Below are 27,290 nucleotides of genomic sequence, written 5' to 3'. Positions count from 1 at the left end.
TTTTCATCATTCTGCTTCATTCTCTCTCTATTCTCCCACTCTGCAGAATCTGTTAGTTCAATCTCTAACCTTCTGCTCTCTCTGCTTTTTCTCATAGTAGCTTCATCTGGTCTGTTCCTGTTTGGCTGTGACTCCATCCTGGAGAGAAATATCAGCTGTGCTGCTGCCATCAACACCCTTGTCTATAGATGGTGGAGATCGTCCTGTTTTCCAGTGTAGTCCTGTTTCTCTGACTGTGACTGGCTGAATGTGCTCTCTTCATCCTCTGACATGGGAGCTGGCTTGGAGCTTGTCTGCCTGGCCGTGTGTTTCCTTGTCGGGGCCGCCTTTGGAGCTGCCTTTTGTATCTATGCTTCTTTTTTTTTAGGTCTGCTTGGGTCTCATTGAACCCCAGTGGGCCTCAGCAGATGGCCGCTCACACTGAGCCTGGTTCTGCTGGAGGTTTCTTCCTGTTAAAAGGGAGTTTTTCCTCTCCACTGTCGCTACAAGCATGCTTAGCGTGAGGGATTGCATTAGAGTCAATGAGTCGATGAAATCAACTGGTTTTCCTTAGATAGAAAACTTTTAATCAATTTGACTGGATGATCTGGTTGAACTGTAAAGTGCCTTGAGATGACTTGTGTTGTGAATTGGCGCTATAGAAATAAACTGAATTGAATTGAATTAATCTGAACCGCTCAGCTCCACCACACCTATAAATAAAACCATAGGATTCTAAGGCACACCCTCTCACCTCCTTCCTGCTCCCATACCTGGATGTGCTTTTTCAGTGCCGTGTAAGTGCATGTAGTGCATGCTGAAAGCTGCAGAGAGCATACTCCAGCCTGTCCTGATGCTTTAGCTTTTTCTTAGCCTTAGCTTCTTGTTTAGTTTGGCCTGGTGGAATCGGCTGTAATGCTTTCAGTTTTGTTTGCAGGTTTAGCTCCTTTTAGTTTTTGTCCCTTATTCCTATGGCTCTATAACTCTATATCTTTTGTCTCTGTTAGAGTGGCTCACCAGGTCCACCTGTATGTTGGAACTTTGGGGTGTTCTTTGGATAAAAAAGGATAATGGATCTTTATCTATATATTTCTTTTTTTAGACCACCAAAAAAATACAAAGGAAATAAAATATTAAAGACTTAGGAAATAGGAAAAAAAGACATAATAACTTACTATTGTTTAAATATTACTATTAGAAGTGTAATATTTGAAGATTGACTCTGCTTAGTTAAAGTAATATCCCCAATCATGAAATGACTGAAGATTTGATCAGATTGGATTATTTAACTAAATCAAAAATAAACAGATAAACTATGAGAAACAGGAAAATATAATGTTGATTAAAAAAATTATTGTGTTTCAAAGTATAATTCTGTGTTGAGAATATATAATGAAATGCATCATGAGGTTTTAGCCTGTGGAGATAAATCTTTATTTAAAAGATCAGTGGTCTGACAGCAGGGCCTAACTGGACTGAAACACATCTAGATGGTGGAACAGAACTCTGTCCATGGTGCTGATGTCCTGCAGAGGCTGCACTTCCATCCTGGAGCCTCCATCATCCCTCCTTTATGATCCAAACCTTCTCATCATAAAGAGTTCAATGATGCAGCAAACACTCTGATGTCTGCTTTATTCTCAGCTGCACAAACAATCAGACTGAATCCTAACAAACCATAGAGGAGGAACAGTGTGTGAGGCCCTCTAGTGGATGTTGTGGAGTATTGCAGGTTCTTGTACAGAGTTCTGGTGTTTCCTGTCACTGTGGGCCTCACAGCACAGTAGTACACAGCAGAGTCAGTCACTGCAGCAGAGGAGATCAGCAGCTCCATCTGGGTTTTATCATCATTGACTCTGAATGAGAAACCAGGAACTGGATCCTGGACTTTATCTCCTGTTCCTGAATGAGAGACCAGGTACTGGGGAGGTTTTCCAGGAAGTTGTCGATACCAGAAGATATAATCATTATAAGCAGCAGTTTGAGAGTAAGTGCAGGACAGAGTCACAGAGTGTTCCTCTAAAGAAGACTCCTCAGTCTTTGCTGCAGTGAGATGTTTACAGTTTACACCTGATGGGAGAAAAAAGTGAATTAACAAAACATGGAAAAAATTATTTTTGAAAAAAATTATTATTACTACAATTAAAAATTTAAACATATATTTTTCTTTCTGAATGAGTCCAACTAACCTGTTCCTATAAGCAGAACCAGCAGAGTAAATCCAGATGTGAGCAAAGACAGCATGATGATCAGAGTTAATGTTTGAACTGTGTTGAATGTGGAAGTTTGTGTCTCTTCTATAGTTCAGTAACAGCTCAGCTCCTCCCTGAAGCTCTCAGCTCCTCTTCCTCCTGCTTAGACATCACAGCATCCTCTCTTTTTATGGAAATAATTTTTTGTCAGTTTGTTTTTTGTATTAAAGTATGTGGCCCCAGTAGATCTAAGGGATCAGTGTTGTTGCCTGTGGTGTTCTCCCAGGCTCTGTCTTTGGACAAGTATGTTTTTACAAAATAATTTGTATTTTTGAGTGTTTGAGGTCAGGAGGACTCAGAGATTGGATAGAAGAGCAGTCAATGCCTTTGAACAACATGAGCAAAACAAATGGAATACCTTCTTGCCATGGCAATACGTAAATCACTGGCATTCAAATTGGGGATGTAGAGCACCGGTTGTCTCTCTTTGCAGATGACATTGTTTTGTATTTAGCTAATTTGGAAGAATCTGTTCAAGCTGTTGATAAACTACTAAAGGAATTTGGAGAATTCTCAGGATATAAAGTTAACCAAAAGAAAAACTGGCACCACTCCCATAAGGATTTAGATGAGGTGTCCAAAATCTCATATCTGTCACCTATTTGGGGAAACAATAAATTCAAACCAGGAAGAGCAGACAGGGGGTTCAAAATATGGATGAATAGAGGCTTAAATAAAATAGGGGACCTTTATAGTGAAGGAGTTTTGATGACTTTTGAACAACTGGTAAATAAGTATAGTCTGCCCCAAAAGCATTTTTTAAGTATTTACAGATTAGAAGTTTTGTCTTCGCCTCACTGAAATCTACGTCTGAACCTCCACTCACAACCATAGAGAATATAGCCTTTCACCATAATCAGAGTAGAGGCCTACTTTCCAAATTTTATAATATTTTACTTTTGGCTTCAAAAGAAAATAGTCTTGCATATTTACAAGCTTGGAAAGCTGATCTGCAAACTGAAATCCCTGAGGATGATTGGAATAACTCATGTCTATTGGCACAAACGCAAACTATTAACACAAGGTTTAGACTATTACAATACAAATGGTCATTTAGAACGTATATCACTCCTGTAAAACTTCACCATTTTAATTCAAATATTCCTGATATCTGTGGTAAATGTAATATAAATAAGGGCACTCTTTTCCATTGTATGTGGCAATGTATAGAGATTCAAACTTTCTGGAAGGAGGTTACCATGTTCATCTCCCGTTTGATCGAACAGGATGTTCCAATGGACAGTAAACTTTGCTTATTGCACATTTTTCCAGATGGACTTAAAGGACTTATGAAGAGAAGGAAGCTTTTGAGTTTTTGCCTTTTGCAGGCTAAACATTTGATTGCTCTGAAGTGGAAGAACACAGAAAGACCAAAGATAAATGAATGGATTAAACTATTGACCAACAACCTGGCAATGGAAAAGCTGACATATATAACAAAAGGAAAGCTTGAAGACTTTAAGGATATTTGGTTTCCCTTCCTACATCTTATAAAATACTGTGACATGTAAAGCTATTTTTTCCTCGTTTTTTGAGTGTGTAGATAGAGTGAGCCCTGGGGTTTAGTGTTCTTTTTGGGTGGGGGGTGGGGGGAGGGAATTCACCTTGCTCTGTTTTGCTTTTTTGTTTTTAGTCTATTTTGCTTTATTTTTCATGTTTCAGCGTGTGTGTATGTTTGTTTTTGTATGTCTAACAGAAAATTCTAATAAAAATATCTTTGAAAAAAAAAAAATGGAATACCTTCAAATAAAATGCTGTGCTCTCTTGGAGTGAAAGGAACCCTGTACCGAGCGACAAATCCATCATAACTACAAGGATGACTTCTGTTATTTATTGATTCAGTTCGATTCAATTCAGTTTATTTCTATAGTCCAATTCACAACACATGTCATCTCAAGGCACTTTACAATAGATTGTTGATTAACTGGACAATACCATAGTCAAACCATTTGTGAAAGAATATTGACCTATTTTTGTTCCAAATGAAACATCTTTGCAGAGAAAAGTTGTGTGGGATTATCACAGGCAGGCATTATCAGAAATAATGCCTGCCTGAGACCTGCTCTGTCAGCCTTTGGATTCCGGATTGACCATCCGTGCTGCCGACCCCTTTCAGCCTGTGAGCATTTGAGCCTGCCTGTCCCCTTAACTCTCTGTGATTATACGGATATGGGACCTGGAACTAGATTACCCCTCTGTACCTCTGCTGAATTATTGGACCTCGTAATCAGACCTGGACTGTCTCTGGAAAGATGCTCCTGGAAATTCCGCACCGCCTGTCAGTTTGTCGACCACTCAACCGTCTGTCCCCGGAAACAAGCGGACACCCCAGACCCCGAGGCCTCTGGTCTGGATAAACTTTTTTTTTGCTTGGTTTTCTCCAGCAGTCTATGTTTATAGCAGCATAAATATAGGAAATATCTCAGGATAAATTATCATCTTGGATGAGTAACACGAAAGGACTTTCCTCCTCCGACTTCTTCACTCATTCAGCAACTAAGTCGAAATCATTCCGTTTTTTAATATGTGCTTTATGAAAGTAGACGTGGTGTCCCCCTCACAGAATAAAACTACCGTATTTTCACGACCATAAGGCGCACCGTACTAAAAGGCGCACTCTCAGTTATGTGTGCCATTTCTGTATTTAACACACACATAAGGCGCACCGGACTATAGGGCGCGTTTTTTATATACAGGTACATGTCCTCTACTACCTTTAAATACCTCTTCTGCGTATTTAAAAATACAGCGGGCCCAAAACTGAGTATGATTGTGCTTTATTCATGTATTTATTACAAAGTATTAATCAAACCTGGCAGCTGGCCGTGAGACAGACACATCGCAGATGACACAGTGCTGTGATCACTCCTAAATTAACTTAAAATCCTGAAACCTGCTGACGGAATATGTTTGCTTTTATTGCCGGTATCCTGGTGCCTGCAGCTAAAATTATTTAGATGAAAAACACCTGCCAGCCGCCGCTGTGAACCCCAGGCTGCCCAGCCTAGAGGCTGCTGATGAAGAGATTTCTGCTGTCAGCGCACCGCTGGTATGTGGGGGTCTGAGCGCCTCCGACAGAAATAGATAATCTGGATGAACTGACTGCAATTATGAAGTTTTCAGGTGGACTTTCTCACTTAAAAACATATTAAAACTACTTTATTCCCACTGATCACAGCAAATATAGCTGCAAGATTTAGATTATTTAGATGAAAAAACACCTGCCAGCCACCGCGGTGAAGAGGAGGAGACCCGCCCAGAGGCTGCTGTTGAATTAAGTTTTCAGGTAGAAAAATAGAGCGGGAGCAAAACTGAGTATGATTGTGCTTTATTCATGTATTTATTACAAAGTATTAATCAAACCCATCAAAGTCATCATCCTCTGTTTCTGAATTAAACAGCTGTGCTAAATCAGACATGCCAATTTCCCCTTCTTCGCTGTCAGAGTCACTTTCCGTGCAGCGCGGCTCCTCAGAAATAATGCCGGCTTTTGCGAAAGCTTGAACAACAGAGCCAGCAGACACGTTAGACCAAGCATCTACAATCCATCCGCAAACGGTGGCGTAACTTGCCCGGCGCTGCCTTCCACTTTTCGTGAAACTGTGGTCTCCGTCGGTCATCCATCGCTCCCACGCCGCTCGCAGCCTTACTTTGAACGGCCACTTCACACCGATGTCGAGCGGTTGAAGTTCCTTTGTCAGACCCCCGGGATAACGGCGAGCACAGCGTTCATTGATTCACCTTTTTTTTCACATCGGCTGTGAGATGGGCACGCAGTCACATATTAACAGCGATGGTGATGCGTGGAAAAAACCACCTGGTCTCCTCACATACACCTGCCTCAGCCACTCTTTCATCATCTCCTCATCCATCCAGCCTTTTTCATTTGCTTTAATATCATGTGTCATCAGAGCGATGTGTCTGTCTCGCTGTCAGCTCCTGTAGAAGCGAATTGTGTTGCCTCAGGTCATCGTGACCTTAAGCTCACAATAATAGAGAACACAGAGCAAGCAGTTTTGGAGCCAGGTACACATTTTGGCAATAACAATGGCAGGAAACATGTGTTCGCAGGCGATAAGCCGAGTACAAGCCTTGAAAAACAAAATCATTAGGCCCACTCGCACGCAATCCGGTCACGAGCCAAGAACTTCCAGGAAATGTTATCAGAGCGTCCAGTCGTGCACATACATCCACACAGTGCAATGTTGAAACTATATAAACGCCCAGATTTGAATGGGAGTTGAGAAAAAAGCCAGATGTGTTCTGTTGAAATGTTCAGCGCTGTGTTACGTGTACTGAGGACAGCATGTCAATTTGATCTTTGAAATAAACGCTTCTTCTCCCGTCCTGGGGCAATCAGATGATCAACTGAAGGTGTCCTGATTTTTGATTTTCTATCATTGAAAACCACCACATTTTGATGCATTGGCCGAGCTGAGAAAGGACCCGGAGACCATCAACGTGCGGGGGGCTTCCAGCTGGCCGGAGTGACCTGTGGGGCCCCATCTGAAGTCATTAGGAGAACGGTGAGTTAAATCCTAAATCCGTTGCTCCTATTTTAATGACTGATATAAAGCAGATCACTTAAGCTGTTTGGAAGCTACCCGCACATCTAACAGTATCAGGCGATTGTCTGTTTGCCACTGGATGTTTGCTGCAGCATAAATTGGCATCTTGAGATAAATAGTAGCTGTCGAGAACTGGCTCGGATTTTTGTTTTTGGATGATTAATAGTAATCTGCTGAAGCGAGATTGCACCATAACTTTATAGAAATTGGTGGAAACTGGCGGTCACGGATTATAAGTGATGTATCATTATGAATGATGCAACGAATATGTATATCTCATTCTAGTGAGGAATTCTATTTCCTAGAACATGTCGCCGAGTTGCAGTTCGACTGAAGCCTGAAAGGCTGTTGTTGTCATTGAGAATAGGCCTTGAGTCCAGAGGGACTATATTGAGATCTCAGTTGTTGAAGTTGCTTATCTCCGGAGAAAGAAATAGCAGGGCAGCTTGGCTCTGCGTTGATGTTGTCAGACCGAAAAGTTGATAAAAGAGTTGGAAAGTGCATGCAAATTAGTTTAAATTGGCTGCTTGGGTCTATGAAGTTAAAGAATTCTGTGCACAACCGATTAATTGCCATGGCATGTAATGGTATGAATGTCTAAGAGCTCTGAGGTGAATGTGTGATTATATGACTGGTGCTGTTTGCAAGAGTGTGTGGTGATAAGAAATCTAAGTGCGCACTAAAACATCTGTTTAAATTTAAGACCTCATTCAGATCTGTAATCGGATCTGCTTAACCACTCACTGTAATTTAATTCGGCTGAAAAACAGTGTCCCGAGGCAATAAGGTTGGTATTCAAGAGTCTAAAAAATAAAGAGATAAAGTTAACAGAGAAAAGAATTGGATAAATAAAAAAAAACAAAAACATTTAAGATTAAACTAAGAAAGAAAGTGATCACTGTTAAATTTGCAAAAGACGTCTGCTTCACCTTTTATTGCTTGCTGCGTCACATTTTCTAAATCTGCATGTGCCTGACTGCTGTGAAAAAGTGTCCGTTTGCTCGTTCCAACGAAAGCCTTAACTACCATATGTTTAGATATTCTGGGTTGAAAAGTTGTCAAATATCATAAAAGCGAATTGTCACATACGGTGCGGATATAACAAAGTTGGTTGTTTTAAGTTACGGCAAAGAATTATAAGTTTTTCTTCCTTTTTTTTTTTCTTTCAAGAGTCAACCAACCTCTTTCCTGCCTGTCTCCACCCACACTCTCTCTCTCCCGCTCTCGCTCTACCCACCTTTTCTCCTCCCTTTCCCCTCCCAATCTCTCTCTCTCTCTCTCTCTCTCTCAATCTCTCTCTCTCTCTCTCTCTCTTTCTCCTCCCCTTCCTCACCACTCCTCTTTTACCCACCTCCCACCTCTAAGTTTCAGGTTACGATCTCTCCCCCTCCCACTTGTGCTCCGACTCACAACCCCTCCTTTCCCAAACGCAGAAGCTTGGTTCGCTTTTCTTTTTTTAACCTTATGAAGATATTGTGTGTGGTAAATAACTTTTGAACATAGCGCTCCATGGTGTGAACTTAAAGTGCAGACAAAGATCTATTGTTTTTTGTGATTTCAATTGCAAGCTTTCATTGCTGGCTCGGTGTCTGGTTCATTGTTTCATTTTCTGTGATTCCTATTTTAGGTGTGAACTTAATGAAGAGTGAAGAATGGTTAACTTCACAGTGGAAGGATTTATGGCAATAGGTGACCAATTACATGAGACCAGTAGAATGGCAATTCAAAATAGACAAGCTTTAGATTATATTTTGGCCAAAATGGGAGGAGTTTGTCATCTTATTGGTACCGAATGCTGTACTTACATACCTTTGAATACTGCACCAACAGGAACCTTTCACACTGTATTGACTAAACTAAACAAGCTAAAAATAGAAATGCAACAAAATGCTGGCCATAGTGGTTTGTCCTTAAAGAGCCTGGAGCAAATTTTAGGGGAATGGGGAACATTTGCAGTTAAGACTGGGGTAATTGTGACAATTACACTGATTGTGTTTTTTCTGCTTGTGTGTTGCATCTTGCCTATTATGAGGAGATGGATAACGATGACGGTTTACAAATGGATGACGACCGACCCGGGACCAGGGACTGCTCAACTATGAACCATCTAACAGCCGCTGCAAGAATGCTGAAGGCGTGAACGCATGCTCCTGTGTTCATGCTTTGAAGGCCAGGGACAAGTCCCTGAAGTGAAAGAACTATATTTTTGATTTTTCACAGATAAGAAGAAATTACCAGCATTAAACATTTTGTATTCAGTAAAATAATCTTGATGATGTAACGTTCCATTATCCTGTATTATACTCTGTATTATGCCTTATTATTCTGCATTACAATCTGTATTACTGTCTTATTATTTTAAATGGTAAGATATACATGGGCGGCTGTTTAGAGGACTGGGGACTCAGACTACTGACCGACTGACCTACTTAATTTTTCTTTTTCTTTCATTTACCTAGCCTTATATACTACAATACACTATAACTAAGTTCGAGTTATTTGAAATGTTTTGAATAGTTATCCTTCACATATTAAGTAATATCAAGATTGGGTTGAATGGTTCAAACAGTGTTGGTTTCACAGATCATCATGAGTAGCATGGTCAGGATGCGATTTGTGCTACGGCCGACGCCGGAGGAAGGATGGATGTTTGGGGGAAGCATGGGTCGATGGGATAGTTTCCTCTTACATGAGTTTGAAATGAAAGAGTAAGATGCCCACAGGACGAAAAAGGGGTTTTCGATCCCATACTAATCGAATCATGGCCATGTGGAAAATGATGATCTTTCTTTGAAGGTTCAGTAATATTCACTTTGTTTTGTTATTTACTTTAGTTTTGTTATTAATCATGACATTTAATTTGTTTTTCTCAACTTGCATCCATACTGGGCTGCGTCGGTAACACTTAGATACCGTTTCATTTGAAATTCACATACACGTAAGTGCACTTAGCTGCGTAATATTACCATCACTATGCAAATTCTCATTAGTACTTCATTTTCAATGAACTACAGGAGGGAATGTAGAAGCGAATTGTGTTGCCTCAGGTCATCGTGACCTTAAGTTCACAATAATAGAGAACACAGAGCAAGCAGTTTTGGAGCCAGGTACACATTTTGGCAATAACAATGGCAGGAAACATGTGTTCGCAGGCGATAAGCCGAGTACAAGCCTTGAAAAACAAAATCATTAGGCCCACTCGCACGCAATCCGGTCACGAGCCAAGAACTTCCAGGAAATGTTATCAGAGCGTCCAGTCGTGCACATACATCCACACAGTGCAATGTTGAAACTATATAAACGCCCAGATTTGAATGGGAGTTGAGAAAAAAGCCAGATGTGTTCTGTTGAAATGTTCAGCGCTGTGTTACGTGTACTGAGGACAGCATGTCAATTTGATCTTTGAAATAAACGCTTCTTTCTCCCGTCCTGGGGCAATCAGATGATCAACTGAAGGTGTCCTGATTTTTGATTTTCTATCATTGAAAACCACCACACTCCCAGATCAGTTTCTCTGATTGGTTGATGCGGCGCGTCCAGCAGCAAAACTTAAATTTTTCCAGCGCGTTGGCGGTGCGTCAGATGCTTAAAAGCTCCCGACGCGCTGTGCCTGCTGCTCAAAACGCGCTGCGGGACCTTTTGCTGCGCCTATACGCGCGTCAACCATTGACTTTGCATGTAAACTCGCTGCTTCTGCTGCACCTGCTGGGTCCGGTTCACACCGATGTGGAGCGGTTGAACAGCGAGCACAGCGTTAATTTGTTTCCCTATGTTTTTCACATCAGCTGTGAGATGGGCACGCATGGAGTTACATATTAACAGCGATGGTGATGAGTGGAAAAAAAACACCTGGTCTCCTTACATTCAGCCACTCTTTCATCATCTCCTCAATGAGGTGGTCTCAAAAGTCGCAGTTACAACACACATAGGGCGCACCGCACCAAAGGGCGCACCGCACATTTTGAGAGAAAAAAAAGATGTTTAAGTGCGCCTTATAGTCGTTAAAATACGGTAGTAGTTGGTTCCACAAGTTTGGTTATCAGGAGCCTGATCACTAAAATACCTGCTTCCCATTCTAGGAACCAATGGTAAACCTGCAGATTGAGAGCGAATAAGGATATTTCAAGAGGACAATAATGCTGTGGAAAACATAATCTTAGGATAACTGTAAAAAAAAATGATGAAAAACTAGAGTAAAGAGCAAAAAAATCACAAGAAGGCTGAAAAAGAGATTCCTGAAAAAAATAGAGGCATACTAAGAAGTAACTCAAAATCAGATAAATCTTAACAGCAAAACCAGAACAAAATAAATAAATAGTGAAAAAGAACAGAAAGAAAATGAAGAATAGAAGATTATAATAGTATGGTTTAGGATAGGATCAGGGCCACGTCTTTTGGCATACTGTATGTTGAGACAACTCATGCTCCCGGCACATTTCTATTTCAGCTCTGTACACCATTTCTGACTGTATGCAGATCTGGTGAGACCAAAACAAATGAAGTCTGGATCTACATGCTGTCTGGGGACAATCGCATTTCAATAACCTGACCTTAACAAATGGAAGCAGGTATTTAGGGTCTTTCCATGTTAGTTTTCTCTCCTCCATCAGTGTGATAGACTTGCTGAGTCTCTGCTCCTGTGGATCCTCCCACAGTGTCTGATTAGCAGCTGTAACCACAGTGACTCTGATCAAACTGGAATTAGCAGAATCCATCTGATATGAAGCTGAGCTTTGAATACCACTTCCCTCCTCTTTGAAGAGGAGTCAGATATCAGTGTTCAGCTTTTTGTACAGCCTCTTCTACACTTTGTATCACTGTGTTTGCAGAGCACAGTAGTAGAGAGCTGTGTCTGCCAGGGTTAGCTCTCTGATGGTCAGCTTAGTAGATTTAGATTTTGCTGGCATTGAAAATTATGTTCTCAGCGGAGAATAAACAGGTTTCCTCTGTGTTATTAGATCTGCTTCTTTACTTTGTTGTTGAACATGATATCATTTCTCTGTAGAAAGGATGTTAACATGGGGAAAAAGACTAACAGCCTGATCATCTTAAAATCAAATTAAGTACTTACTGCATTGATAGAAATGATTGCTCAGTTGTTGTGTTATGGTTGATCACAAAGTTTGCACGTTAAACACAGACATGCAAAACCAGTTCAGCCCAATTAAAATGAGGACATCACATGTTCTACATGCAGTTTAAGAGCTGCCATTAAAAAAAACTCATGGAAATGGAGGTAATTATAAATGATGATGATAATAATAATACATATTATTTATAATGCACTTTACAAATTAAACAAAAGCAAAAGGTTTTTATGAAAATCATAAAACACGGTAAACTTGTCTTTGAGATCATACTCTAAACAGCTGGGTTTACATCCACTAATGTCTAAAAACTAATATTTGATCCAATATATTGTTAACCAAGGTAAGCCTATAATCATTTTCATAATTTTTATTATTCATAATTGTTCTTGGTACAGAATCTGTAAAAGAATAGACATAAGATAAATACCCTGGTATGTTTGCGTTAAGATAAATAACTTCACATATTTTTATTTATTATTTATCATTGAATACTGTTTATGAAAGTCCAAAAATGTCTACAACTACTTTTAATCATTCTTTAATAAACTGATGTATTTCATTTGTATACCCTTCACCCATAAATCTACTCAGTTTGAGAAAATCTTTTTGTACCTACTACGAATATCAGCCTCACATATGCAAATAATTTGGATGTTTTTTAATACTTGCTAACCTTTTGAAGACCAGGTACTAAATGTCCTTAATGTCTGCAGACTTGTTGCACATAGAAAATCAGCAGCCTCCCAGTCTGATTCAATCCACCAATATTTATAAAGCACATTTACATATACAGACCAATGTTCTGTAGAGAAAAAAGCAAAACATAAGTATTGTATATTAAGGAAATTAGGAAATACATGCAATTACGATAAAACAGCATATGATCAACATAAACCAACAACCTAATATCAAAATCTAAATATTTTTTATAAAAGACATTTAAAACTGACCAGAGACAAATCCTGTCTAACATAGAGCAGCATATCACCCAGAGCCTAGGACCAGCTACTGAGACGGCTCAGAATAATTCAAGATGTTCTTTCTCAGATTGTGTTTGGTTTTCTGTAGTGACAAAAGTAGAAACATCAGCTGACCTAAGAGAAGTATAAGCCACCAAAGGCTGTGAATTTTCTGAGATGGCCAAAGCCATTTAAACACATAAAACAAATAAAAAACTATTGGACTGAAAAATTCACTTTGAACGTTTTAATGCTATGGCTTTAATAATTATTACATTTATATAACTCAAACTCATAGCTTCTTTGCAGCGTAACCCTGATAAGTCAGGTAACTTTCTTGTAAAAAAAAACAACAAAAAAAGCAATGATGAAATGCAGAACACAAGGGGACAATCAGGAAGGGGTGTATAGGTCCTGCCCACTTCATCTTGGGGGGTAGAAAAGAGTGGAAAGGTGCTTGAACAAAGAGTTTTGTGAGAGCATCGGGTTGCTGCTGAAGATGAATATAATAGCTGCTGTTTTCTGTAAGTAAACTGACTGCAGACTAAAACAGAATCAATATGTCAGATATTTTTGCAGATTTAAGATTAACATGATTGAAACCTTTCTGTCTTTAAGGCATTTTCCTAAATCAGGTCTTTAGCCAAACCAATGGTGAGAACCAACAAATTCTTTAAATAAGGACGCTTGTTCTATTTAAGAAACTAATTAAGCTTCATTTGTTTGTTTCTTTTGTTCAGATTTTTCTCCTTTAAAGATCCTAGCGCGACAGAGAGCTGTGAGCGAAGGCAGTGACATTTATGTAACCTGCAGCATTCACGGGCAAAAGATAAAACCCTCCAATTTGGTGTATTTACTAAAAGATGGAAGTGGATTTCTGAAAATGACAATGAAACAGAATCTGAATGATGTCACGTTTAAAATATCAAACGTTAGTCTGGATCACAGTGGAAATTACAGCTGTTTTTATTCCACCGAAACTCATGACCTTTCTGAAGTAGCAGGGATGAGACATGATGAGGTTGAGATTCTAGTAATAGGTAAGCATTGTTTATTCTCACTAATCACACATTAAGCTTTTTTTTTTTGTCTGAGGTTTTCACTTTGCTGATGTTTCCAACTGTTTTCAGCCCATTTCATCCCAGCAGTCCTCTCTATAGCTGGACCCTCCACAGTTCGTGAGGGAAACAGTGTTGAGTTCAAATGCACCTTTTCTGAAACCCTGCACACCATCAACAACTGCCAACTCATCTACTGTTGCCTGAAGAAGAATCAGACGTTCCTTCAGTTGCAAGTATTTAATGTAGCTCTAAAGGAGGCCTCTTTCACCATTGATGGAGCAGTCAAGAGGGATGTGGGTCATTATAGCTGCCTCTTACTGCCATCTAAATGCTATCAGACACAGTGGAATGAGCTACAGGGGACAAATGAAGTGTTTCTGGATGTTAAAGGTGGGATTTCACCACTTCTGCAGCGTTCTTCTTTAATTTCATATTATTTTGCTCTTTATAATATCTAATATTGACACATTGTATTTATGTTTCAGAGGCTACCATCCCTTTGGAAGCTTTGGCTATTAGATTTATAGTCTTTATAGTGTTTTTTAGTCTTATTCTTGGTTGGATCTTTTACAAAATCTGCTTCAGAAGTTCATTCAAACCATGGTAAGCTTCAGTTTACTTTTACTCTTAGTGAAAAGAAGAAATTAAAACAACATCTCAAACATAATTTTAAAAGAATATCAAAGTATTTTCCTTCTTTTTAAATATTTCAGTTCTTATCGTGAGGAGCAGAATACAGATGTATTGGAGCAAACAGATGTGGAATTCCAGTTTGGAGCAAGAGGAACCAGAAGCTCTGTAGATGAGAGAAGAGCAGCAACAGCCAGAACATCCCTGGACAAGAGAGGAAGCAACGGAGCTCAACTTAAGTAAGAATGAGGAGCAGCTTGTTCTGAGGAAGGAGAATGGAGATACATTCATGGTGACTCCTGTAAATTAAGTATCTCAGGATTGCAAGGAAATTGAGAACCTGTATCCAAAGATAACAATAATCAAAAGGCCTCACAATCACCCCCTAATCCCACATACTCCGTCAGTGCTCCGCTCCGCTCCGTCCCGCTGCGCTCCAGACCGCTTGCGCAAAGCAAAGCCTACAGCCGCCGCTGTGGCTCCCGTCCGCTCCGCTCTGAGTTCCTTGGAGATCATAGAGGGCATGCGCCAGATGAACCAGGGTTTCCGCGGATCATTAAAAATAATTACAATTAATTCATTTTTTTTTTTAATTAAGGCCTTAATTGACTCTAAAATTTATTAAATATGTTTATCGTGGCATTTATAATTCTTTAATAAAAAATCTTGTAAAAACAATTTCTTCAGATATGTTATATCACGATTAATTTGCGTGGAACTGATCATAAAGCCGTATGTTCGGAAAGGATGCTCGAGGCGGAGAAAAAGCTAGAGGATATATATATACGTATATATATATATATGTGTGTGTTTACATACATACAGGAGTCATGGAACTCTGCTTGCAGCTCCTTCATATTTCATGTACACTAATAACTTGTGTACATGGTTCTTGTTGATGGCATTAAAATCATTTCTAATAGCATTTAAATAGCATTAAATTAGAGTCACTCATTCCTGTATGAACCCTGTGAGCGCTTAATTTAATATGACATATTAAAAAAATCCCACCATCATCCAGCATATGTTCAGTTTCTGCCCAAATATTTTTTTTTTGTTGTAGATTTTTGTAACGGGGATAAGGATAATTCAAAACTGCTTTTTTTTAATGAACTTGTTCTCTACTCCCAAACTCAGCATCTCTTTTCATTCCTGCAATAAGAAGTTTCTTTTGAATGGATTTGATTAAACTTTAAGTCCCTCGGTATAAAATAAATATTTTGATGGAGATGAGAAATTTGCTTCCTGGTGGGTTAATAACCAATAGTTTGGATCCAATCATTTAAATAAACGGTGTTAGTTTTTTTGGAATATATAAGAATTATGCTATAATCTGTTGCTACTATATTTTAATTTGACGAAGCGGAATTTCTCTATGTTCTTTTTCCTGTTTGGTTTGCAATTGCAATTGCGGATCTTGACCCGGCCGGACCGGAGCGGAGAAAAAAAAATAGCTCGGCTCCGTATTTTGTCGGTGACGGACGGAGAAGACGTACGTGGACGGAGACGTGAGGAGGAGCAGCGGTGGATGTGGAACAGCTCTCATTGATTTCCATGAAAGACAAGCGCTCCGCACAACGTACGTCAGTGTGGCGGAGCGGAGCGCTGACAGAGTATGTTGAATCTAGGGGTCAGAGAGATAAAGAGTCCAAACAGAATAATAGATATCAGAAAAATCAAAGAGCATAAACCACTAGTCTACTCAGGATGTGTTGGAATGACGAGACGGAACTTAAGAGTCACAGCAAAACAACTCAGGAAGTTACTTTGAGGCAGATTCTCCATCTTGGAAACCCAGGAGAAAAAGAGAACTAGTTGGTCAGACGGCAAAAACCGGGGTGGTGTTCAGAAATCAGAGAGCTCAGTTTAATCCATTGAGGGCAAGGCAGAGGCAAGGAAACAATGAAGCAAAAGTAAGGTAAGGATCAGACAATCAGGAGTAGAAGGATAATACAGCAACTGTGGCTGGTTAAAGAGTGGTTAAATAGGGAGGGGTGCAGGTGGAAAACCTGAATGCTGATGAGAGGAGGCGGGGCTGCACAGGTGGAGTGAATAAGTAATCAGGGTGAAAGGACCAAAGCGAAATTACATTAAATTAGATGAATTACCAGCATTATTGTCAGAAGTGGAACCGATAAAAAATCAAAAGAATAACTTATTTGAAAGAGTACATGTGAAATTATACAGATGGATTACCTTTGACTGCCTAACCTACAGAAAAAGCTTTAATAGTAAATCTTTTTACACATATCATAACTCACAAGGATAAGAAGCAGTTCTACTGAAATATGTGAGGAGAAAGTTTTACTCACAGACTTTTGAGACTAATGTCTTAACAAGAAAGACAAAAATAATTCATCTTTAGTTAAAAACAGAGGTCGCCGTGAAGGTTTGATCAGACGGTTGCAACTGATCCAAAATGCTGCTGCCCACGTCCTCACCAAAGAAGGAAAGTAGAGCACATGAAATCAGCGATAAAATTGGTATACTGGCTCTCCATATCTCAGAGAACAAACTTTAAAATACTTCTGTTAGTCTGTAACACAATGAATGACTTACCTCCAACAAACAATACAGACTTGCTGTAGTTTATCAATCACTCAGACTTCTCAGGTCAGAGTGGTTCAGGTTTAATCTGCATTACCACAACCAAACGTGGAGAAACTTCAAGTTCTTATGCTCTAATCTGGATTAAACTCCCCAAGAAGTGTGAACATGCTGAAACCCAAAACTGTTTTAAAACCAGATGAAAAATAAGTTTGTTTATAGTGGCCTTTGACTATGCTTTTTAAACATTAGTAGTTAGTGTAATTTTTAGTCCAGCTTTTTTTTTTCTATTGTACACTGTAATTCTCTTTAATTATTCATAGTCATTAGTAATTTGATTAACTTCTCACAGCTGCAATGTACTTTTCACTGTGTTTTTATTATGGCTTTACATGTTCAGTGCTTTGAATTGTCTTGCAACAGAAATGTCCTAAATAAATACATTTGCATTGAATAGTGTCTTTGACAAGTGTTATTTCTTTCTTTCTGGAAACTTTTTTTTTTTATAATTGTTATAAGTTTGGATCAACCTTACTGGAAAATTAAGGACAAATGTTCGCAAGAGGACCAGAAGTTAGAGAACCTTGCTCCCATATTGTCATTATTCAAAGGATGTCCTCTGAAAGGCCCCTAAATGTCCACAGGTGGCATTTCTTGAACATGTTGTAGTATTTTAATGGTCATGTTCAGTAAGCAAACATCTTCTGAGCTCCAAAAGTCTGAAAAGATCCCAGACATCAGGATACATTTCTGGGTTTATAGATTCAAAAAGTAAGATGAGGAGAGATAAAAGCAGAAAAAAAAACATTTTGTCTGATTGCATAAACTGATTATATTTTCCAAAGTGAGAAAACAATCAGACTTTCTAGCTGACTTTAAAAATTAAGTAAATGGAAAAGCTGATATCAAATTTAAAGACCTAAGGAGAAAAAATAAAAAAAAAATATTTATGATTATTTTCTGGATTTCAATCAACAGGGAGAAAATGCTCATGAAGTTTTAACTCTCTTGGATGGTCTCCTCCAGATATTTTCTTCCAGTGTCATGAAATAGTAAGGGAAGTGTTTGAATCTAAGATACTAGTTCTTAGTTTATCTTCTGTATGTGGAAGTTACCAGGCTGAAAACACTGTAGCTTAACTGGACACTATTTAATTTACTGCTCAAAGATGTAACAGGCTAATGTTTAAGAACTAATTATTGTTCTTTTTACAACATTTTCAGATTTGAAAAACACATAAAATGAGTCATTGTAAGTTTTAGTAGTCAAAGTAATCTTAGCAATATTTCCATTATATATTTGGTCCAAATGTGCTGCACTACAGAACACCTCAAGTCTCAGGGTCAGTAGCCGGTGCAGTTTTAGGTGCCTATTGTGCGCAGAATTAGGAAAGAGGAATCTGTCTTATTTTGACCCATGGTGTAATGGTCTGCAGCCCAAGTTAACGTTAGAGTCTCACATTCTTTTAAACTAGTTTTAAACAAAAACATTTAGTGTCAGGACTCAGAACGTTGGACCGAGAATTACGGCAGACAGACTGAAGTGATTCATAAAAAGTGTTTATTAAATGCTCTGGCATCTTTGGCTCGTCAGCTTGGAATAGATGACTGGAGTCTCTGTAGTGGTACAAACACAGGTTAGTGACCACTGATGGGAAATGATAGTGGGCATGTGAGTCACTAAACTGGTTGTTAATTTCAGTCCAAGACCAGAGGAAGGAGCAAATGTCAGGGATGTCAGACCTTAATATGATATTGCTGTGAAAAAGCTCAGCAAAAACAGTTCCCATTCTTTTTTTCATGAAATATGACTAATAATAACCCAGAGTTAGTTCTAACTTTTAAAATACAATCAGAGAAACAGACTGGAATCAGCCTTTGAATTATTATAATCTCCTGTATGGCATCATTTATAGCAACTATAAACAGTTTCAGGAGGAAGACAAATTCCAAAGCAGTTCATAAAGATAATAAACTGTAGTTAAATGCTACATGGAACATAGTGGATTTTTTACTAACGGACAATAAATCTGTCTTGAATTATTTAACGTTAATGACATGTTTTTCTTAAGTCGCTTTAGGTGACAGCTGTTGAACTCTTGTATAAATGGAATAAATGAATTTGATCTCTGCTGAAACAAACAAACCAAAAACTGAAAGACATTGAGGAGGAACAGAGTGTGAGGCCCTCTAGTAGAATTTGAGGCATCCCACACCTGTGTCTTGGAAGGAGGTCTATCAGGATGAGCTCCCACCAGGGATTCCCTCAGCATCTGGCCTTCCTGCATTCAGGCTCCTCTGCCTTGGTTAGTGGTGGAGGTGGTGAACAACCACCACCGGCTTTACAGGCATCGGCCTTCTTTGTGTTCACTGAAGAGGTCTGATAGTTTTGATCATTTCCATTCCTAGAACTCGATATCAGTGAGAGCACAAAGGGTGAGATGAAAAAAAGGAAATTTAAAAAAGCATAGTCAAATATCCATTTAGTATTTACTGTGTAATGTAACACAAATTTAAAATGAGGAGGAACCCCATGAGATGATGAACAGCTCCTACCTGTTTGAACTACATTTTTGTATTTCATTTTCACCTGCTGCCAGGTGTGCTTCATCCCGGTGGGTCAATACCTAAATAGAATACATTGATAAATTACCGTTAAGGCAAAAAATTTGTTTTCCCCGTAATGTTATCATGATTACGATCGTCTTCATATAAACTTAGGCATTAACTCGGACAGCGGACTCCTTTACAGCTGTCGACGTGTTTTTTTTTCTCTTCAAAATGTGCTCAAACCCGCAGTATGCCTGCATTAAAACTTTCAGTTCTACTGATATGAAATATGCAGATCTCTGCTGGCTTGTTGTCATGGTAACTCATCACTGAGGGGCTCCACTGATCATGGCTTATTAAACTTGTCATGCACGCATTTAACTCTGAATGGACCTACTTAGAGTTGATTGAACTAATTCATAGCAGCTATTGTTACACCGAAAACTCAGAATTCCTGACTTCAGGCTAAATCAATTTAGAGTTGAGGATTTAATCTGAGTTTGTTAAACCTGCTTCATGAAGCTGACCCTCAGCTTTATAGGGTCGGTCCACTGCTGCACCTTTTGATTCCATTTGAACGGCTCATCAGGTCCAGCTGCCTGTTTGAAGCTTGGGCTCTTCTGAAGATACAGAATGGTAAGGGATCATTTTTAATGTCTGTATTTTTTAGTCAACTAACAAGGCAAATGAAAAAAAAAATAAAACACAGACAAAATAGAAACAACTTTCTATATATTCTACAGAGGTAACAAAGTATAAATACTTTGTTACTGTACTTAAGTACACTTTTTAGTTATCTATACTTTACTGCATTACTTATTTCTCTTCCTACTTCTGACTTAAACTCATTACATTTTCACGTTTTATTCCTTCCATTTTTAAAACAAACGTTACTCGTTACTTTTGGCTTCAGTTTAATGTTTCTAAATCTTTATTTCACGTCATGTGCTCCATCCAATGCAGATCTTTGGCTCCATCCATATCTAGTGAAAACTAGTGTGATTGGATGAGTCGTATAACGCAAACACTCATTGGTTAGCTAAAGGAAATCATCAGAAGCAAGCAGGTGTTCTTCAAACTGCTAACGTGAATTGTCTATGCCATGCTACAATGTTGGATTCAGAAAAAGATGTTGAAATGTCTGAAAGGTCAGACACAGACGAGAGCGTATCGGGAGATGGAGACCAACAAGACCTCCCTCATCCTTGGCCCTAGCTCAGAGAATCTTTAGAATTAGTCAAAAAAATGAGCTTTCAATTCATATTGTGGCAACTGGCTGTTTTTTTTTAAGGTTACTTTATACATTTATACTTTAAGTAGTTTTTGGAGCACATACTTTATCACTTTTACTTGAGTAAAGAGGTCAAGTTGATACTTCAACTTTTACCAGAGTGTTTTTAAACTGCAGTATCTATACTTCTACTGAAGTAACAAATGTGTGTACCTTTGACACCACTGCTATTCTATTATTACTAAAAGATTGATATTTGAAAACTGATTCACTGTTGTATTTAAAGCTACAAGTGCTAAATAAAAGATATATTCCCAACAATGGAAATAACTGAAGATTTGATTTGATTATTTAGCAAAAAATATAATAAACAGGTAAACTATGAGATTTTGAAAAGGTGAAAATAAAATGATTATGCAAGTGTCCCAAATTATACTTCCTAATGAACAGTATGTACCTGAATGCATCATGAGGTTTTAGCCTGTGGACATAAATCTCTATGTAGAAGATCAGTGGTCTGACAGCAGGACAGAACTGGACTGAAACACATCTAGATGGTGGAACAGAACTCTGTCCATGGTGCTGATGTCCTGCAGAGGCTGCACCTCCAACCTGGAGCCTCCATCATCCCTCCTTTATGATCCAAACCTTCTCATCATAAAGAGCTCAATGATGCAGCAAACACTCTGATGTCTGCTTTATTCTCAGCTGCACAAACAATCAGACTGAATCCTAACAAACCATAGAGGAGGAACAGTGTGTGAGGCCCTCTAGTGGATGTAGTGGAGTATTGCAGGTTCTTGTACAGAGTTCTGGTGTTTCCTGTCACTGTGGGCCTCACAGCACAGTAGTACACAGCAGAGTCTGTCACTGCAGCAGAGGAGATCAGCAGGTCCAGGCGTTTGTTTTCTATGTGAATCTGAAGTTTGGAAATCACCTTTGCTATAACATTTCCTTTATCACCATGAGAGATCAGAAACTCTGGAGGTTCTCCTGGATACTGACGGTACCAGAAGAAATAATCTCCAGATCGCAGGTTGGGATAATTATAGGACAGAGTGACAGAGCTGCCCTCTAAGCTGGAGATCTCTGTTTTAACCGCAGTCAGTCCTTCACAGCGGATTCCTGAAGAAAAATGAGTTTTAGTTTTTGATTCAGAAACATTTCTGACATTTCAGAACAAAAACATTTGAAACATCTAGAATCTGACCTGTTAGCAGTGAGGCGACCAGCAGAGAAAGTCCATAATAGTCCATGATGATCAGAGTTAATGTTTGAACTGTGTTGAATGTGGAAGTTTGTGTCTCTTCTATAGTTCAGTAACAGCTCAGCTCCTCCCTGAAGCTCTCAGCTCCTCTTCCTCCTGATTAACAGACTCACAGCTTCTCTGCTTCTGGTAGATTTTTGTTTCACATGAAGAAGAAATTGAAAAAGACTTTTAATAGTTTTAATTAAAAACTAGAAATCTTCACACATGTTTGGTTTGGGACAATAATATGCTTTTCAACCATTGGCCCATTTTGAAAACATACATATAAACATTTCCTGCTTATAGAGTCAAACATGACTCTATATGCAGGAATCTATGACCCTTTAGGGCCACTGTATTATAAACAGGAAATCTACATACTAAGGGGGATTTACCATCAGGCAATACTAGGCTAAGAAAAGGGACAAGAAGAGAGGGACAAAACCTAGAACAGATAATGGTTGTCTATTCTATTAGCATTTCTCTATCTGTAGAATGGCTCTGTTTTAATTTGTTGTCTTCTCAATTTAGAGGGCCGAATGCCTGTTTTTACCTAGCCTATGTGCACTTTCATCCAGTTTGGTCTGCCGCGGCTTCCGTAGCGTCGTGAACGCGCTGGCGCGCGCTTTCAGGAAGTCCTATACACTACTGTTTATGCTCTAAAAACATTCTAAATGACTTCGTTTCGAGTAAATTCTGGATGCTACCCACTCAGGACACTTGGAATACATTGGACGAGCAGTATGGAGGAATATTGACACGTTTTTTGTGGACTTTTATGGACCTTTCTGCCTCGGGCGCCATAGACCTCCATTATTTGAATGTCAGCAGACAGCAAGAAGCCTCCCAGATCTCCAGATGCATTTGAGATATCAAAAAAGTACTCCAGAGTGTTGTTCAGCATGGGGGTGAGTAGAAAATGAAGGCTAATCATGTTTTGGGTGTACTATTCCTTTAACACTCAGCTGGAGTAATGATTATGTTCAACAGGTTTTCTGGAAAAGTGATAAACCACATAAGTGACATCAATGGTCACTGGATAATGATGGTGATTGAATTTAATGATGTAAACTATATATTAATCTGTGTCTATGGGTATAACAGAAGGTTACAAAACAAACATCTTTATGCTTCCTTGAGTAAGACGGTGGACGAATGGAAAAGGGCCTATTCTACTGACAAAGTTATTTCTGGGGGTGATTTTAATTTGGTTCCCGACCTCTGGTTGGATCGATTTCCATCCAGTTTTCTAAGCCACACTTATGACGAAATTATAAGGGAATTCATCATGGAAACAGATCTGATTGACTACTGGAGAATGAAATAGCCTAATACTAAACAATACACATGGTATAATTCAGCCAATAATGGCCAATGTTCAAGGTTAGACTATTGGTTAATTTCTACCAACCTGGTAAATGCAGTCCATAATTGTGAAATATTAGCATCACCCTTAACTGACCACTGTGGCATTTTAATTTCCTTCCACTTTGGCAGGACAAAGAGGGTTCCATTTTCTTTATGGAAATTTAATAACAGCCTTTTAGACAATGAGCAATTCTGTAACGAAACTAAAAATCTACTGATTGAAATAGAAAAATTAGAAATGTCTCATTTAAATAAGTGGGAGTGGTTTAAATTCAAAATTAAAGATATTGCCATTCTTAGGAGTAAAAATATCTCTAAAATGAAAAAGAAAAAACAACAGGACCTTATAAACAATATGAACAGATTGGGTAAAACAGACTTATCTTTAGAGGAACAAGCTGAATTTAATAGTCTTCAAACTCAATTGGACAATCTTTATTTAGAGATAGCAAAGGGAGCATTTATACGCTCTAAAGCCCGCTGGCTCGAAGAAGGTAAAAAAAATACTTCCTATTTCTTTAATTTGGAAAAACAAAGACAAGCTAAAAAGAAAATAAATAGATTACTTATTGATAATATAAGTATTGATAACCAAGATAAAGTTAACGAGGAAATAAGAAACTTTTATAAAAAACTATATACAACCAAATTTTTAGTAGAACACTGTCAAATATTTTTTGAAAAAATTGGGAAATATAGGGGAAAAAATTGATGGACATTTTAAGCAGCTTATGGATGACAACCTCAAAATTGAAGAGCTAGATTTAGCAATGACAAAAATGTCAAAAGGAAAATTCCCTGGGCTGGATGGCTTAACAGTAGAGTTTTATATCTATTTTTGGAATAATATCAGACTACTGCTTTATAATGCCCTGCTTGAATGTATCTCATTGGGTCAGCTGTCCCCTCCAATGAAAAGAGGTGTTATAACGCTAATTCCAAAGCCCAATAAAGAAAATTTGTTTTTAGATAATTGGAGGCCAATAACACTACTATGCAACGACTATAAATGCTAGCTCACATCTACTCTAATAGATTGGATAAGGGATTATCAAAACTAGTGGATGAGTGTCAATCAGCCTTTGTGAAAGGTAGAGTTATACATAACCATATTAGACTAATCATTAACCTGTTAGATTATAGAGACTTTATTCCTACAAATAGCTACATATTATTCTTAGACTTTTTTAAAGCCTTTGAATCACTGGAACATTCCTTTTTGCTTGAAACTTTACACTTCCTTGGTTTTGGAAGCAAATTCTGTGGCATAGTTAAAATCCTCTACACTGACATCAGTAGCATGGTCTCTCTAAACCCGGGATTAACGCCTGCATTTGAGATTTCATGTGGAATCGGACAGGGTTGTCCCATTTCCTCAAAGCTTTTCATCTTAGCGACACAACTGCTAGCTTTGTTAATTAAAAACTCCAATCACATACAAGGTATCACAATTTTTGATAGAGAATTTAGAATAAGCCAATTTGCTGATGATCCCTGTATCTTTCTAAAAGATAAATCAATGATAGATAAAGCCTTAAAGCTACAGTGTGTAATAATTACAGGGATATACAGTCAGAAATCTAATATATTATACATAACTATGTTATTTATCATCATCTACGAGCTCAGCCTCTTAACCTTAATATTTGCGTTGCCTTAGAATTCGTTATTTATAATTACATAGGAGCGGGTCTCGCAGCCATGGAGGCAGACATCTTTGCGCTACGGCAGCGCAGAGCCAACAAACTAGCGATTGCGAGATCGCCCATTACGCTCGAAGGTAACTAGGGCAAGTTGAGAGAGATGAACTGAGACGGTACTGAACAATAGATGGCAGTATTAAAATTATCTATGTAAACAAACCTCATCACTTGAGAAGGTAGGTGATGCGGACGTCGTGGAAGACATTTTGTCCCGTAACGCTCGCCGTACTGTTGGGGGGAGATGTTCATGTTGCTGCGGTCTGCAGTCTGGACGTTAGATGTCGCTAAAAATTACACACTGTAGCTTTAAGTACTATTTCCATATTCTCTGTTGCGTCTGGTTTATCTCTTAATATAAAAAATGTCATGATACCTCAGTTGCTTCTATCAAAGTTGTAACTGAAGTTAAACACCTAGGACTGACAATATCAAAAAACTTAATTAGAAGAGAAGATACAAATATTTCAAATCGTATTTTAGATGAAAAAAGGCCTTAGTCACTGGTTAACAAGAGACCTTACCATATTTGGCATGAATATTCTGTCCAAAACTGAAGGAATTTCCAAACTGATTTATCTCTGCCACTCCTTGTTTATATCCTCTAAAAACATAAGTAAAGCAAACACAATAATCTTTCAATTTTTATGGAGGAATAAAACACATTACATAAAAAAATCTCAGTTGGTGAAAGAATATAATAAAGGTGGTATTAAAGCTCCAGATCCAGAATCAATGGTTGGCAGCTTCAGAATTAACTGGATCAAATCTTATATGCTGCACCCGAATTCTATGTGGCATCAGATTCCAAGATCATTATTTGATAAATTAGGAGGTTTAGACTTTATTCTAAAATGTGACTTTGAGATAAACAGGATTCCAATCAAGCTGTCCAACTTCCACAAGCAGATTTTGCATTATTGGAAAATGATTTTCACCCATAGCTTTTCTCCCCATAGCTCAACTCTATGGAACAATAGGGTAATAATAACAATTAACCGCAAATCTATCTTCAAAAAGGAATGGTTTAACAAAAACATTATTTATGTTACTGATTTATTGGATGATAACAGCGATATTATAAATTATTCAGATTTTTTAGAAAAATATAATGTTAAGTGTTCTATAAGAGAATATAACAAACTGTGTAAATCAATTCCACTGCCTTTAATTCAATTGATTAAAAACTCTAGGTTAAATAATAATTACCCACCAATACTGCCCAGATTGTTGATTTCACATTTTAAAGTTATTAACAAAATTCATCCTGTGGCAGAATTTCTAAGAAAAAGATTTGGTTTTGAGGAGGATCAATGTTCTTTTTGTTGTAATAATAATAGTGAAACCGTTGAACATATGTTTTACCTCTGTCCCGCTACACACCGCTTCTGGAAAGACTGAAAATTAATGATATCCCCCCTTTTGCACTAAATGATGTTATTTTTTATATGGACCATCTTCCCCAGCCTGTTTCTTACACTATTAATGTCCTCCTGCTGATCGGTAAATATCATATCCACTGCGCTAAATGGAGAAATTCTAAACCTTCTTTTAATTGGTTTATGAATGACTTTAAAATCTATTTTTCTTCTCTTAAGAAGATAAAAAAATGACAAATATGCCAAACAGTTGGGACTGGATTGCTCCAAACATCTGCTATTTTAAGTGCATTCACCTTTTTGTTTCTATTATTTCTATGGCTCTGTCCATGTTTGTTTTAATTGTTTGCCGAGATAAATCCCCTGTTAAGCGTTTTACTTATTTGTCTTTCTTGTAATTAATCTTTATCTGTTCATGTTCACATTTGTTATCCTCTATGAGAGTATTTTTTCATGTAAATGTTGAAATAAAATAAAAAAACTGAGTTCATTTCTACGTTATTTGCTGTGAGACTGAAAACTCGGATCTCGCGATAATCCAGTTTGTAGCGCACGATCAACGAGACTTGGCTGTAAAGTAAAACTCCAAAAACTGAAATAATTATTATATATATATTTTTTTTACCATTGATCCAAACTATTCAAGGCCTAAATTTTTCAATCTCTCTAATATTAGCAACCATGTATTTAAACTGCAGAGAAAAATCTGTAACACTTCCGGGATTTAT

The 27,290-nt window shown here is 38.2% G+C and overlaps 1 long non-coding RNA gene and 2 gene segments (V, D, J or C); 1 reads left to right on the top strand and 2 right to left on the bottom strand.

Annotated features, from left to right (window-relative positions):
- Positions 1–1,369: 1,369 nt before the first annotated feature.
- Positions 1,370–22,252, bottom strand: LOC119787968. The segment is given in 3 exon segments: positions 1,370–2,049; positions 2,169–2,239; positions 22,139–22,252. Coding segments are annotated over 2 exon segments (534 nt in total).
- On the top strand, positions 13,234–13,682 carry LOC119787988. The gene is made up of 3 exons (XR_005281405.1): positions 13,234–13,372; positions 13,467–13,502; positions 13,589–13,682. It is a non-coding gene; the product is annotated as an uncharacterized LOC119787988 (long non-coding RNA).
- Positions 21,522–22,218, bottom strand: LOC119788004. The segment is given in 2 exon segments: positions 21,522–21,991; positions 22,077–22,218. Coding segments are annotated over 2 exon segments (516 nt in total).
- Positions 22,253–27,290: the final 5,038 nt, after the last annotated feature.

Source organism: Cyprinodon tularosa, unplaced genomic scaffold (genome assembly GCF_016077235.1).
Source record: "Cyprinodon tularosa strain WSP-4 unplaced genomic scaffold, ASM1607723v1 ctg1084, whole genome shotgun sequence".
Classification (NCBI taxonomy): Eukaryota; Metazoa; Chordata; class Actinopteri; order Cyprinodontiformes; family Cyprinodontidae; genus Cyprinodon; species Cyprinodon tularosa.
This window is presented reverse-complemented; position numbering and strand designations above follow the sequence as displayed.